The 15,371-nt window shown below is 55.5% G+C and overlaps 1 protein-coding gene across 2 annotated transcripts; it reads left to right on the top strand.

Annotated features, from left to right (window-relative positions):
- Positions 1 to 4,181: 4,181 nt before the first annotated feature.
- On the top strand, positions 4,182 to 13,679 carry DTYMK (deoxythymidylate kinase). 2 transcript variants are annotated; one of them, XM_079924086.1, is made up of 5 exons: positions 4,182 to 4,338; positions 5,435 to 5,543; positions 8,999 to 9,089; positions 10,687 to 10,812; positions 13,474 to 13,679. In XM_079924086.1, the coding sequence occupies exons 1-5, from the start codon at positions 4,209 to 4,211 to the stop codon at positions 13,582 to 13,584; spliced, it is 567 nt and encodes a 188-aa protein (XP_079780212.1). In that variant the 5' UTR covers positions 4,182 to 4,208; the 3' UTR covers positions 13,585 to 13,679. The 2 variants fall into 2 exon arrangements, with proteins under 2 accessions (XP_079780212.1, XP_079780211.1); XM_079924085.1 differs by having other exon boundaries at positions 10,615 to 10,812.
- The last annotated feature ends 1,692 nt before the right edge of the window (positions 13,680 to 15,371 follow it).

Here is a 15,371-nt window from a genome sequence, read left to right as displayed (position 1 = left end):
TATTAGTTCTTTTTTTTTTAATATTTATTTATTTGGCTGCGCTGGTTCTTAGTTGAGGCATGCAGGTTCTTTGTTGCAGCGTGCAGGATCTCGTTTCCTGACCAGGGATTGAACCCGGGACCCCTGCATTGGGAGCGTGGAGTCTTAACCACTGCACCACCAGGAAAGTCCCGTCTTATTAGTTCTTCAAGATAGATTCTTAGAAATTGTATTGCTGGCTCAAAGGGCGTGTTCTAAGTGCTGCTATTTCCAAATGCATTGCCCGAGGGGAAGGTTATACTGACACTCCATTGCATATGTTTCTACTTTTGTTAACCCTAGATTTCACCAGGCTTTATTATCTTTGCTTAACCTGATAGGGGGAAAAAAAACCTCAGTGTTTTGTGTTTCTTTGATTTCAAGTGAGGCTAAACAGATTTTCACACATTTGTTGGCTGTTTGTAGTTCTTCTGTCATTTTATGTCCTTTACTGTTATCTATGGGGAAATTGGTCTTCATGCCTTTCATCTAAAAAAAAAATTCTTTATTTTGAAGGGTAGTGGTCTTCCTGTATCATATAATGAAAATAACTCCTCCCAGATATTGATGAATTCTCTTACAAAGACCGTTTTAGAAACTGCAAAAATGAGAGATGATTCCCTAACTATTGTCGACTGAAAAAAAATGCACAACCTAAAAGTTGAGAATTCAGCTTTATTTGTCAGACTTTCTGAGCAACTGCTCTGAGGAGGTAAGAGAGGAGCCAGGATCTATGAGAGTTTTTGCAACAAAAACGGCGCAGTCGAAACATCAAAAGAGTACTGTTAATTAAAGAAAACAGACACCTCAAGTTAATGGAGTTAACACTTTTCTATGTATGGGAAAATTCAACAGTCTGGGCTCACTGAAATCATTCCTCTGATGTGCACCTTAACTATCTAGGGCCAGGATCCCGCTTCTCTCCCTCCTGAATCCCCTCAGGGTACACCATCAGGGGTGTCTGCAGTAGCTGCCGGCTTGATAGCTGCAACATCCTTTGTTTACTGATACGGCAGAGAGCATTTTTCATCCATGCTTCTTCTTTCAGTATGTTGCAATACTTTAGATAAATCTTTGATAACAAATTTCAACCTTGGGACTACTGACAGTTTGGGACCAATAAGTCTTTGCTGGGGGGAGGGGGGCGCCTCTCCTGTGCTTGTAGGATGGCCAGCAACAACCCTGGCCTCCCCCACTAGCTGCTCTTAGACCCCACCCCAAGCTGTGACTGTCAAAATGTCCCCCAGTCAAGAGCCAGTGCTTTGGGGGAAGGCTAAGCTACTCTAACAAAGAAACCCAACCAAAATCCACTAGCACAGAAGGAATTTTATTTCTTATCTAACAGTCCAGGGGCCAGGCAGCCATGCTCCGCGGGGTTACTCAGGGACCCAGATTCCTTCCAGCGTGGCGTCTGCCCCCAAAGGGCCTCGCCATTGTCTTCATGGTCAAGGGTGGATTGCAAGAAGGTCGGGGGGTTGGGGGAGAGGGAGAATGCTCCGCCCACCGTCTGAAGGGGCACACACCACTGCTGCTCACGTCTCATTGGCAGTAACTTAGCCACCTGGCCCCATCTACCTGCAGGGAGGGCTGAGCGATGGCATCTAACAGGGCAGTGATGTGCCCAGCACAATCTTATTCTTCTGGAAGTAGATGAGTGCTATGGACTGAATATTCCCCCCCAAAAGTCATAGGCTGAATCCCTAAACCACAATGTGACTGTATTTGAGAGATCATTAAGAGGAAGAGAAACCAGACCTCTCTCTCTCTGTCCACAGCTGTACAGTGTGAAGGCCATGTGAGGACACAGTGAGAAGGTGGCCACCTGCAACCCAGAGGGAGAACATCAACCCTCCTGGCACCGTGAACTTGGACCTCCAGCCTCCAAAACCGTGAGGAAGATGTTCTGCTGTTTAAGCCACTCAGCCTGTGGCATTTTGCTCTTGCAACCCAGCTAAAACAGGGAGAAAGTCTTTGATGGATAGTAGCAAAGTCTGACCAATTCCTGTGATGGAAGGTGCAATAGGACAGTAAGAGCTATGGGGCCTCTTTTTTAATGCAAAGTCTCAAACTCACAAAAGCCGAGAGGACCTAACAAACTCCACATCCCATCAGCCAGCTTCAGCAATTCCGGCCAGCTTCTGGCCCTTCCCTCGCCCCAAGTACACTCAGGCCCAGCGCCCTATCTGGCATTTCCTCCGTGAAGTAGATGCCCTTGTGCCCGCTACCAGGCCTCCGTGGCAGGGGAGACTCGCACTGCTCAGGGCAGACTGCGGAGATGGTTCTCAGTGTAGCAAGCACAGAGACGGACGCAAGGACTCTCCTGTACCTGCGTCAGGGATGTGAGGTCACGACTGCATGCATGGAGGTGCTGCAGTCACCCTGTGACCACGAGGGACAAGCTATGAGAACTGGTAAGTTGTTGACCCAACATCTGACATCACTGAGTAGCAGAAACAGTTCTTGGCTGCCTAACTCTGGACTTTGTGTTATGTGAGATGATTAGACATCCTGGTGATTTAAGCCAGTTAGGCTGGCATTCTGGTACCTGCAGTCAAAGGCATGTTGGAAGAGGTGGAAGCAAAATTGCTTCCTTATCTTAATAAGAAATTTCACTGTACTTGTGCCAGTTTAGCAACTTCTGCCATCAAAAGGGCATCCCCTGCATACAAGGACCCAGCAGCCAGGCTCCCCACATTTCCATGGGTGACCAGGAAGGCTGTGCGGTCACAAGCTGATGTATTGCACGTGTTCCTGCCTGTCTGCCTGGTAAGTTCATCCTACAGATGTGGTACAAGGCTGTCCTGGGACTTGCCCAACCCCAGGAGGGTTCTCTTGTGTACTGTAATCCCTAATCCCCTCATCCTTTTGAGGGCAAGGAGATGAAAATTTCAGAACAAGACTCATAATTCAAAGGCAGTGTTAAGTACTAGTGTTTGTATCAACGACCTTTCACTAGGTCGTACCGCAGTAACAAAGGGCCCCAAAGCCTCGGTGGACTCGGCATCACAACTGTGTTTCTTGCTGGTGCCACCTATCAGCTGCAATGGCTGTGGCTTGGCTGTGGCTGTTTGTTCATTCCAGGGTCCAGGGTGAAAAAGCAGCCCTAATCGTGCACATGCTGTTCTCACACTGGCGGCAGGAAGGGGAGGGGTGACCCGCACAACAGCTTTTAAAGTTTCTTCCTGAAAGTCAGCTCTGGTTACTTTACAGATGCCCTGGAAGTCACAGGGCCAAACCCAACATCAAGGAAGAAAGCCAACAATTGGGAATGATAGAATCTACCACTTTTCCGGAACCCACAACCAAATCAAGCAACGGTCCATCAGGAAAACGTCAAGCGACCATAGGTGTCTGGGGTCACGGGAAATCAGGGGCTTGAACCAAATGAGGTGGGGTAGGAAAGTCAGGCAAACTGTTGCCACGACCTCAGCCCAAGCACCGAGGTGGACAGTCTAGAGCTCGCGGGGGTCCGCTGCCGTCCCCAGCCCTGGAGAGCCCTCGCCCGTCTCTCGTCTGCAGCAGGGGAGCAGGTGCTTCACGAAGGCTCCCTGGAGAGCAGTCCTGAAGTTCACGGCCACACTTCCGGCTGCCTCCGGATTTCTCCTCGGCAAACTCGAACGTTCCAGAGGCAGTTCTGGGAAACGCGGCTCTCAGCTTGGCACGGGCCGAACGCTGGTGTCCGCCCCAACCCCCTAGGTTGAGGTCTGACCCCACCGTGACGGTACCTGGGGACAGGCCTCCGGGGCCACGAGGCCCGAGGGCGGGACCCCTCGACGAGAAGGCGGCCGACGCGGTCTCACCTGGAACCGCCCCTAAGACGACAGCGGCCAACCTCACTGAGCGCTTCCCGGTGCCGGGGCGCGCGCCCTCAAGGTCCCCGCCGTCGGGGAGTCGGCGGCGGGCGGGCCCCGAGGCCGCAGCCCCGAACTTTAGGAGGAGGGACGACCGCCCGCGCCCACGACAGCGGCCCGCGCGCGGAACGACGCGCGCCCGGCTTCCGGCCCGGAAGAGGCGGTGCGACCGAGGCCCCGTCGGGCCAGTCGCGCCGCTTCCGCCGGACTAGTCCCAGCCAATCCGGCTCATCTGAGCCAATCCCGGCGCGCGCCGCGGGCGCCGGCCCATTGCAGCCAATGGGAGGTCCGGGCGGCCCGGCTGCGCTGGGGGTGGTGGCGGAGGCGGGAAACGCGGCGATGGCGGGCAGGCGCGGCGCTCTCATCGTGCTGGAGGGTGTGGACCGTGCGGGGAAGAGCACGCAGAGCCGCAAGCTGGTGGACGCGCTTTGCGCCGCGGGCCACTGCGCCGAGCTGCTGCGCTTCCCGGGTGGGCGCGGCGGGCGCGGGGTTCCGGGATGCCGGGGGCCGGGGAGGGGACCCAGGGGCCACGGAGGCCTCGCCGGCTCCTGAGGACGAGAAGCGAAGGCCTCCTTCGCTGAACTCGCTCTCGTTTGTCCGCGGGTCGGAGCGCGGGGACCACCCTTGTGGTCCCCGAGCCTCAGTGGTCTGTGGTTCTGTTTTTGCGCAGCTGCCCCGCGGCTGATGTGCAGTAAAGTCACGTGTTTAGTGAGTCTTGGCACATGTACACCCAGGAAAGCGTCTTCACGACCAAGAGAATGAGTATATCTGTGACCCCTAAAAGTTTCCAGGTGCTGCTTTGTAATCCAAGTCTCCGTTTTATCTTGGGTTTCCCGCCCCCTGTCCTTGCATGGCTGTTTACCCTGTGAAGGGTTTTGTGTCATATTTTTAATTTTTTAAGGTAAAACATTGATCTTGAAAACCAGGGGTAGGGAGATGGGGGGGGGGATGCATTTTAAAATTTTCTTGTTTTTTTTCCTTTTGGCCACACTGTGTGGCATGTGGAACTTCACTGACCAGGGAATGAACCCGTGCCCCCTGCGAGTCTCAACCACCGGGGAAGTCCGAAAGTGCTCTTTTTGAATATTTATCATTTTAATCTTTAAGCCAACCAGTCTACAAATCTTATACAGTTGATCCTTGAACAACATGGGTTTGAACTGCAGTGGTCCACTTATATGCATATTTTTTTCAATAAACATACAGTACTATGAAGTCTTGTGTTGGTGGAATGCAAAAATGCAGAACCTCAGATGTGGAGGGCCGACTTTGGGAGTTGAATATCCTTCTCTTGGTATCGAGGTAGCTCCTGGTACCAGTTCCCCTTGGTTGGCAGTTCCTTTGCAGTTGCTGCCTCCTACCTGAGTTCCTTCTTCCTAAAGCATTTTTCATCCCAGTGTGTCTGCACACTGCTGCCCTTTCTCAGGAAAAGGTCTGAACCTGTCTAAAGTTGTAAAATAAAACTCAAAGTTAGACTTGGGTCAGGGCCTCGAAATTTGGCACAAACTACGAATGTAGATGGAGAGCCTGTCCTCACTTTTGTGTGTTGTTCTCTTTTATTTTAGAAAGATCAACTGAGATTGGCAAGCTTCTGAGTTCCTACTTGGAAAAGAAAAGCGAGGTGGAAGATCACTCGGTGCACCTGCTGTTCTCTGCGAACCGCTGGGAACACGTGTAAACACCCCTGTCCTTCTGCCGCTCCCCCTGCTTCTGTGCCTGTCCCCAAGGCTGAATGCGGCTCTGTTTCTGAGTGGCTGAGAGCATGCTGGAGGCTGTACCTTTGCAAGGTTCTTTAGGTCACGGATCCCAAAGAGCTAGTTAATGCTTTTTTTCTTCTCCCCACCCCCCGCTCCCAGCTTTTTGTAATTAATAGACTAGGTAGTTTTAGGTACACAGAAAAGAGCCCCCCCCAATGCCCCCGTCCCTTCCTCCCCGCCCAGAGATGCTCTTATTTATGTCTTTGATGAACCAGTGTTGACACATCATTAAGTGAAGTTGAGTTTATGTTGGGGTGTGCCCTCTCGCGCCCTCTTTTTGACTTACATCATCTTGGTGGATTCCCTCTTCACCCTGCACAACTGTTGACGAAGTGCCTGTGGGGTCCGCTCTCAGGTGCTTCTGTTTCCATTTACACACGTATGTAGGTAACACACATGTCATCGGAGGTGTTTTGTTTTAACGTGAATGAATGGGACCCTACCGTACAGATTACCTCACGGCTGGCTTCCTGAGGCCGCCTCCCGATCTGCACTCTTCCTCTTCTCTCCCGTCCCAGCGGCCTGCTCTCCGGAAAGGCTGCCCCACCTTGGACTGAGGGATGCCAGTGGACGGACGTTCAGGTGGTTGTGCCTTGTTCCCTCTCACAGGCAAGCTGGCACTGCTCTCCTCTGGCTTTGGCGTAGCCGGTGGTCTTGTCTGGAAAGGCCTCCCCCTCCGTGTATTAGATGAGAATGAGGGTAGGTTTACAGTCTTTAACACATCTGGAGTTTATTGACATAAATGTTGTGATTTTCGCTTTTTGTGGATTTCTAGAAAAGTAATGTCAGAGCAGCTGAAAATGAGAAACAGTTCTGACTCCATTCCCTAATTGCTGTCTGCTTCCAGGACACAGGCCTGCAAGTCTCTGGGCCATTCGTTCTGCCACAGCTCCCCCTTCTGATTATTCCAGCCACTGCCATCAGATTAGGTTTGCTGACACTTGGAAGTCCTTGGCTGACAGGTCGGATGCCGGGCAGCGCTGTGGCCCCTAGTACCCCTCAGGTCTCGTGTGCAGGGCGGGCCTGGGAACGGGTGCTCAGTTAACCTAGGCTGTTTTGAGTTCACCCTGGTGCTTGGAGCACTTTCTGAGAGGACTCTGGTTACTTCCTCAGCCCCTGGTTTTCTGCCCTTTTGCTGTGCTGCGTCTTTACCGGGTCAGTTGCTGGTCGTGGAAGTCATCTCCCCTCCCAGCTGCTGCGCGGTTTCCCTGGCACCGATTGCGGTAACAGCCTCCACTTCCCTCCCCGGCTGTTTGTCAAAACCTACTGATCCTCTAGGGCCATCCAGGAATTAAATTCCTGGAAATGAGCAATCTCTCTTACTTTCCGTAGCAATTTAGCGATGTTCTTCTCTACCTGTTTTTAAACTTTTTATTCTGGAATAGTTGCAATCAGTCAGGAAGTCTGCGCCAAGAACCCCCGGGTGCCCTTCCCCAGGCTTCCCCGGTTAGTAACATTTTGCCACATTTGCTTTACCATTTGCTCACTCTTTTTAAAAATCAAGGGCTATTTTATGAAATGCTGGGTTTACCTGATGTTTCCTCATGAGTAGATTTGGGTTTGCATTTTTGATAGGAAGACCCCAGAAGTGACATTGGGTCCTCTTGAGGGCATCGTGGCGGGATGCGAGGCCACTTGGGTTTCCCCTGATTAGTGAGGGGGCTGCTGGCCAGGCTCTTCCACTAAGTGACTCTCTTTCCTGTTGTAAATAGTCAAAAGGGGAACTCATAAAACCAAAAATATCCCCTTTCTATGAAACCTCCTAGTTTGTGTTGGTTAGTCATCCTGCTGGAGTCTGTTATTGTGATTTTCTGATTCTGTCATTTCCGCAACACTGATCAGCTGGCATTCTGTGTAAGGAAGAGCTTTCCTGCCTTCCGTGTCCGTCCATCCGTCCGTCCATCATCAGTGGGTCATAAGCGCTACTGTTAGTCATTTCGCTGTTCAGATTGTCCCAGCCTCGGCCTGTGGGAACCCCTTCAGGCTGGCTCCTTCGTCCCTTGGACGTGTTTCTGGCCTGACAAGGTATTGCGGCTTTCCGTGCCTCCTGCTTTAGCCGGGGCCAGCTGTTCTCTGCTCTTTGTGGAGGGTGGACTTCAGAGACCGACATCTGCTCAGCTTCTGCATGTGTTCACGTCCCCTGCATCTGTCTGACCCCTGCCATCTCATCCAGCACCTGGGCTCATCTGCCCCATCCTGCCCTCCACGGGCTGGTCTTAGGATCACTGCCCTCACCTACGTAAAGCCTGCCCTCACCTACGTAAAGCCACCAGCTCCACAGGTGGTTGCAGCTCTGTTGTTAGAATGGGGGCACACGGTGCTGTGTCCAAACATCTCAGGCACGCCTTTGCCCTTCCACTGTGTTCATTTGGGATACGGGTAGGTTCATTTGACTTTGTATACAATTTTAGGTTTTTCTTTTTTTTTTCCCATTCTTGTTGATTTCAGTTTTCAAATATGTAAAACATGAAATGGTTCTAAGAGTCAGAATCATACAGAAAGGTCACTGCCCTGCCCACCCCCTTTCCATCCAAGCCCTGCCTTCCGCTGTCGGTAAGCAGGCCCATTCACTTCTAAACGAAATCAGCAGATGCCTGTTGTCTTGACTCACCTTCTGTCTGATATAGAGGCAGCCGCCTGTGTGCCCAATGTGCTTTGCTTTGTTAGCAACGTGTCAGGAGGGTGTTTATGGGGCATCTTTCTCGCTCTCTGTACAGTTGCATCTTCTGTGCTCATGCCATATTCTACCAGTGTTCTGTTCACAAGATTAGGTAGTTTTAAGTGTTGATAATTTGCACTTAGGAATGACGCTGTGATGGGAATGGCGTCTCACTGTTGGAGGTGCCCCCCGCTGTGCTGTTCTGTGAGCTTCTCACCGTAACTCTTGTTCCCCAAAGTGCAAGCAGTGCTTCTGGCCCATGCCAAGCCTCTGCACCCATCCTGCTAAGGTCTCGGGGCCGGAGGGTGGTGGGGACCTGCTGCCTCCTGCTGGAGGGTGTCCTGGCTCCCAGGCGGATGCAGGAGCATCCTTCATCACCTCCGGGCCACGTCCAGCCTTCCCTCCTGTTGGCCTGGCCCCTCCTCTCCCCGCAGGGCCTGGCCCTTCCACTCCCGGACAGCTGAGCTGCCTCTGGACAGCTGCCGATGCCAGTTGTATTTATCCCCTTTAGTGAAGTTGTCTTTTCGTGCTGGGCTTTGCTGGGAGTGAAGATTCAGAGCCTTGGGGGATGAAAGTCAGGCTACAGATTGCTGCCCGCGCGTGATCCCTTCATGTTGGCTTCTGAATTGAATTGTGTCCTCAGGGTGATTTGAGCATGAGACTCAGGGCCTATGAAGCCAGGACCATGGCTCACAGGATCCTCTTTTTTGTAGGCCGCTAATTAAGGAGAAGCTGAGCCAGGGCATCACCCTGGTCGTGGACAGGTATGCCTTTTCTGGGGTCGCCTTCACCAGCGCCAAGGAGGTGAGTGCCGCTCCGGCCCCAGCGCGTGGTTTGTGCCTGGTGTGGACTCAGTGTGGTCCCCATGGGCACAGAGCAGTCGCAGCGCGAGTCTCTTCATGTCACTGCCTCTAGCGGTTTGAGATCCCCGTGTTCGCCAGGTCAATTTGGTCTTTGTCGACAAGAAGAGAAACCTTTTTTGTAGCTACAGGTTTTCATAGATACAACTGCATTTTTCATTTGGCCGACACATTTCACATCATACATTTACACATATGGTCCATCGGCAGGCCTGTTTCATCCAGCGTCCTGTTTGCGGAAAAGATGGTGAGAGTGTCTGGGGTGCTTTCGTGCTGTGTTCCTGACCCCCTGTTCCAGGGAGCTGCTGTTTCACAGGCATAATGGCAGTGACTACACTGCCCTTTTTTCCTGCTTTTTATTTAAAAATTTTCAAACATATACCAGCAGAGAAAATAAGCCACCCAGCACCGTCACCTGCCTCAGAAGCTTCTGGTCTCTGTGACCCCCAGACACATCATCAGTCCCTTCATAAACATTTCGGTGCACATCCTCAAAGCAGCTTTTCCGAAACCTCGTCTCACCCATTCCAGAGTGTCATCATTCAGGCAGTGTGCAGAGTTCCCAGTGCTCTCAGGAGCCGTTCGATTGAATCGGAATCCCGCCAGTTAAGGTCCATTCTTGAAATGTCTCTTGAATCTCTCGATACATAGGTTCCTGCATCTCTTTTCTTCCTTCCGCTAAAATTTTTGAATTTTTTATTTTCCCGAGTCACCTATCAAGAGGCACGGCATGCCTGGTTATCTCCTTTTTGTGGTAACCGTCTTTGATCGTGGCTAATTCACGAAGGGCTGCAAAATGACAGCCTTCTAACCCTGCCAGTCTTCCCGCACGAGCTAGCTGGGTCCTCCTTTAGGGCAGTCCCCCGAGGTACCGGCCACACGGCTCCATCTGTGGAAAGCACGCAGGCTCGGGCAGGGCTGACGGGCTCCCTTCTCCAGTCAGGGTGTCCCGGCAGCACAAGGCTCTGAGCCCACAGCTCGGCTCTAACCCTTTTAAATCTTCAGAGCTGTGTGGCTCTCTCTTCCTCTAGAAGTGGGGACACTATTTTTAGAGTTGCGAGGATGAATGAGAGGGGACATGCAGGAGACAGCACACGGGGCGCAGGCGAGCGTCTCCAGGATTGGGGCCTTCCCCTCTCTGTAGAAGGGAGTGATGCCCTGGCTCGTCTGCTGCCACTGCTTGGCCAGAGGATGTGGGATGCACGCGTGATGCCCTCGGTCCCGGGCCCTGAGTGACGCGTCCTGGGCCCCGGGGTGTTCTGTCCACTGTGAACGTATTCACATGTCAAAACACAGGAAGGTGATGTGAGTGAAAGCAAAACGCTGGAGACCTAAAGGACAGAGCTGCTGCTGTGTAAGAACTCTCCCCTCAAACGTCAGCTCGCCTTTCCCCCTTTTCGATGAATTTTGAAACCAGGAATGAGACCGCATTAAGCTGGATCCGTAACGGTTGGGTTCTCCGTCTCCAGAATTTCTCCCTGGACTGGTGCAAGCAGCCAGACGTGGGCCTCCCCAAACCGGACCTGGTTGTGTTCCTGCAGCTGCAGCTGGCAGAGGCCGCCGCGAGGGGCGAGTTCGGCCGTGAACGCTACGAGAGCAGCCCTTTCCAGCAGCGGGCCCTGCAGTGCTTCCAGCAGCTCCTGGGAGACTCCAGTCTGCCCTGGAAGGTGGGCGCGGTGCCCGGGCCCTCCTGGGGGCAGCACTTTCTGGTCCTGGGGTTGGTGCAGGACGTGGGTCGGTGCCCTGATGCTGGCCCAGGGCAGGGCCGCACGGGCAGCGGCTCCAGAGCAGGCGTCCTGCACGGGGGACCCTGTGCCGAGCCGGCCGTCCAGCGGGCTCCCGTCCCCTGCTGGACGTCAGCTGTGCGAGGCCAGCACCCAGAACGCCGAGTCCGTGGGTGTCAGGCAGCGGCACTTTAGCTCCCATGCAACCGGGTCGAGCGTGGGGCCTTCGTTGACTCCAGGCGCCAGGCGGCCCGCACCCGCCACAGCTGCCACCGCCCTGCTCTCCGTCCCTGCGGCCTGGCGCCCGCCCACCTCAGGGCACGTGACCCGGAGCCCCGGTCCATCTTCCCTGCACGTGCCCACCTGGCACGGCCGCTGCTCCTCTTACTGCTGGCAGTGTCCTCGCCACTCGGGCAGGTCCCAGGGTTTGGGTTCTCAGTTCTGGCACCTCGTGCTTCTCCCTCGCCCTCCAGCTGTGCCTCCCCGCTGTCCTGCTCTGGCTGGTGCTGGTTTGTGGCCAGGGCCGGGGCTCCTCTGTGTGCAGGTCCGGAGTACACCCTTGACCTTTCTGTTTGTCTCCCGTGTGCTCGGGGGTGGAAGGAAGGGCGTGTCTTTCCCCAGATGGAGGCTGCAGTGCGGTGCCTCAGATCCCTGTCATCTCTCTGCTGGCTGGTTCTATCAGCTACTGAATTCCAGAGTTTTCCTCTGGTTCTTTTTTTTTTGGCTGTGCCACGCGGCCTGTGTGTGGGATTAGTTCCCCGACCAGGGATCGAACCCCTGCCCCGTGCATTGAGAGCACTGGACCGCCAGGGAAGTCCCTCTCTGGTTTTTTTTAACTAGTTCTACATGGTGTAAGTTTTTCTTGATTTATACTACGTTTCAGCACCTGCTGGGAACACGACAAGACTTCACAGCATCAGGAATGTGAAAGGGGAAGGCCAGCGGCGCTCTCCTCTCCTTCCTGCACTGACTGTTCGTCTTGTCTCGTTTCCCGCAGCTTTAAGAACTTCCTTTAATGTTCCTGTAGGGCAGGTCTCCTGGCATAGCATTCTCAACTTCTGTTTATCTGAAAATTTATTTTTCTTAGTATTTTTCAAATTTTTAAAGCAGTCACAAACTTACAGGAAAGTTTTAAGTACGATACAAGGAACTCTTCCAGGACCATTTGAGAATAAATTAGTACCTGACACCCCCTCCCTGTCAAAATGGGGCCAGTCACATGGATCCGCTCCTACTGCCTGACCCCCCGGTCCCACTAGTGACCCTTGTAACAGGACGTGGTTCACAGGCACACCTCTCTGGCCTCCAGCCTGTGACTTTCTCAACCTTGACTTTTTTGAAGGTCGCAACAGTCGCTTTGTAGCCGAACCTCAGATTGACTTTGTGATTGGATCAGGTTGTGTGTCCTTGGTGGGCTGTCGCTGCCCCGTCACGGGCTGCGCACCCTTGGTGTGTCGCGCTCCAGCGATGCTCCCCTTGAGCTCTGGGTTAAGCAGTTCACGGTGAAGTCACTCCGCGTCCCGCTTTGAGGTGGTGCTTTGACGCTGCTCATAGACTTCCAGTTCGTTTATATGTTTACACTTGCACGGACTCACGTTTGTACCGCGTACTCACCAGCAACCTGTTTTCCTCACAATTGGAGGCGCAGGTTGGCCCAGGTCTGGCCCCTGGGTGACCCCCACCCCAGCCCCGGGTCCTTCTGATCAGTTCCCCTCACTTCCGGCCTTTCCCGGTCCCGGCCCATTACGATTGACCTCTGGGCTCACCCTGTGCTGTCCCGGCCTAGTGTCCTGAGGTGTCCCTGGTTCCATTTTATGAAGGAAGAGATAGAGGCGGTTATCTGGGCCCCCAGAGGACGAGGGGTGTCCACGTACGTGTCCACACGGGAGGTGCCACGCACCGCCAGCTGCCTGGGATGGTTCTGTGCCAGAGCTCTGCAGCTGGGCCGTGGCTGGCAAGGTGACCTTCAGGCGGGGCCGGGGGGCCCGTGGGGAGGCGGTGTCGCTCCTCATAGACTTTGTGCCGCGGTTACAGCTGTCTGAGCGTGTCTACACCCTGGAGCTTTTCCAGAGTTTGCTGCGCCAGAGGCTGCCTAGAGGCTCTTAGTGCCCAGAGCTGAGGCTTGCCTGAGGAGGGGCCTCCCAGGCACGCCTTCCCTCATGTGGCCCGGCATGTGTCCCTCCCTCCGGTGGAGGGTCGCTCCTCTCGTGGGCTGGCCCCCCGGTGACCGAAGGTCCTTGTGTCAGCAAGGTGGGGCAGCCAGCTATCGGGACGAAGCCCATCGTACCAGGGAGAGGAGTCGGACCCAAGTTGGGCTCCCGGCAGAACCTGCGGTACAGGCAGGTCCGGGCGCAGCCGTGGAGGGGCGGGAGTGGGCGCTGCCCTCGCCGCCTCTGCTGGCGGCACCGGGGTCCCCTGGAGGTGAGCGTCTGACCGGGGCTGCAGCCGGGGGGCCAGGCGGCTCGGTCCCAAGGGCCTGCCCAGCTCACTGTCCCTAGGCGAGGCCGGGGGTCAAGGACCCCAGAGGAGCGGAAGCCGTGCCCTCCGGAAGCTGCCCCACCCGCTGAGAACATTAACCTGTCTCTCCCCCCTGCCCCTGCCCAGACAGTCGACGCCTCCAGGAGCATCGAGGACGTCCACCGGGAAATCCGCGTGCTGTCTGAGGGTGCTATCCGGGCCGCTGCACACAGGCCGCTGGGGCAGCTGTGGACCTAGAGGGACGGGACCCCCGTCTGCCGCAAGGCAGGAGCCGCGTGTGCACAGTGTCCGGGGGGGGGGGGGGGCGAAGCGGGACCCCCCAGGGAGTGGCCTGCGGGGAAGCCTCTCCTGCCCTCACCTGTGCCCCGAAGATACTAATAAATTAGTTATTGTGTTTCGCTTACTGGAGTTTCACAATGACTGTGTCCAGGCAGTTCCATCAGGGTCGCTGACCTCCTCGTGGACGTCTTCAGACACCAGTAAAGATGAAATGAAAACAGTTGTGGGCAGCCCCGGGCCCAGCAGGCATCAGCCGTGCCTGGGCTCTGAGCGCCGGCCTGACCAGTCTGTGTCCGAGTGGCAGTGTCGCCATCTGAGCACGCCCAGTGCTCGCTTTGCTGTTCCCTCTGTTAAGGTCTGAAATGCAGGTGTGTAGTCCCTCCATCCTGTGAAGTTACTCCAGGATGCAGTGGCCCTGCAGTGGGCGGTGGGCAGAGCCCCTGTCTGCAAAGCACCACAGGTCTCAGCGCCCTTCTGTGCGTGCCAGGAGACCGGATTCCGAGCAGAAGAGGATGTGACAGTTTAAAGTGTCACAAGACAGTCTGACTAGGGCTTGGGAAAACCCGCATGTGGCCAAGTGGGTTCCAGCTCAGCAGTGGCGCCCGCTCCCCGCACCGGGCAGGGTCCCTTCTCATCCAGGTTGAATAGATGTGGCTGTCCATCCACAGGTGCTTGGCAGGTGGGGGCAGCCCAGCCCTCAAGGGAGGACAGGACACAAGCGCTGGGGGTGGCTGGAGCTGTGCACTCGGATGGCTGTGCTGTCAGTTCACAGCGGGTCCTGCCTGCTGATGACACCAGGCTGGCCTCGGGCGCCCGTCCGTCTGAAGGGCCTGGCTGTGTCCACCCCGACGTGCAGCATGCACTCGAGGTCAGAACTCGAGGCCCGTGACCCAGTGACAGAAACAGTTGGGAACCGCTCGCAGGGTCAGACCACTTATTCTGCAGTCCCAAGGGTCACCCGCGGGCGTGGTCTGGCAACCCTCCCATCTACCTGCCTTTTGATCTTTCACATGACCAAGGCCACGTCCTAGGTGAAGAAAACGAAACGTGGGGCGGGGGTCTTGAGAGTACCGGGCCGTCAGGGAGGCTGCGTCGGCTGTGGGCCTGGGTGGGATGCCCGGAGCACGCTTGGGCGGGCCCCTGAGCGGGAGCTGGGCACCAGACGAGAGCTCTCTGTCCCAGGCCAGGAGCGGGGCCACGAAGGCCCCAGCGCAGACTCTCTCAGGGCTCGGCCGTGCAGGCGGGGGTGGGTGGGCAGGCCGGAGCCCAGGGGAGGAGAGGCCAGAGCTGAGTGGGGCCCACGGGCAGCTGGATGGTGTGAAGACAGAAATGGCCCCGGAGACCACAAAATTAACGGGCCGCTGAAACTTTCTTCAGTAAGCCCAGCACGGGTTTTAAAACATCTTGCCAGGGCCGCGGCAGCCGGCACCGCCGACGGGGCTGCGTGTCCTGAGGCGCCCTGACCCTCTGGCCTCCCCTAAAGAAGCCTGTTGGGCCCCGTGGCCGGCAGAATGACGGCCCCCAGAGACATCCTCGTCCTGACCCCTGGAACCTGTGAGTAGGGCGCCCACCTGGCCAAAGGAACCAGGAGGTGGGAGGCCACCCTGGATAGCCCGGGAGGCGGGAGGGGCCTGGTCAGAGGGGACGATGCCAGCTCTGCGAGGGGGGCGGGAGTTGATCCAGGGGACGCGGGGGCTCCTAGGAGCCGGAAAGGACAGGTAGCCAGTTCCCTGGGACCCCAGGGG

This window comes from Stenella coeruleoalba, assembly GCF_951394435.1.
Source record: "Stenella coeruleoalba genome assembly, chromosome: 6".
In the NCBI taxonomy this organism is placed as follows: Eukaryota; Metazoa; Chordata; class Mammalia; order Artiodactyla; family Delphinidae; genus Stenella; species Stenella coeruleoalba.
This window is presented reverse-complemented; position numbering and strand designations above follow the sequence as displayed.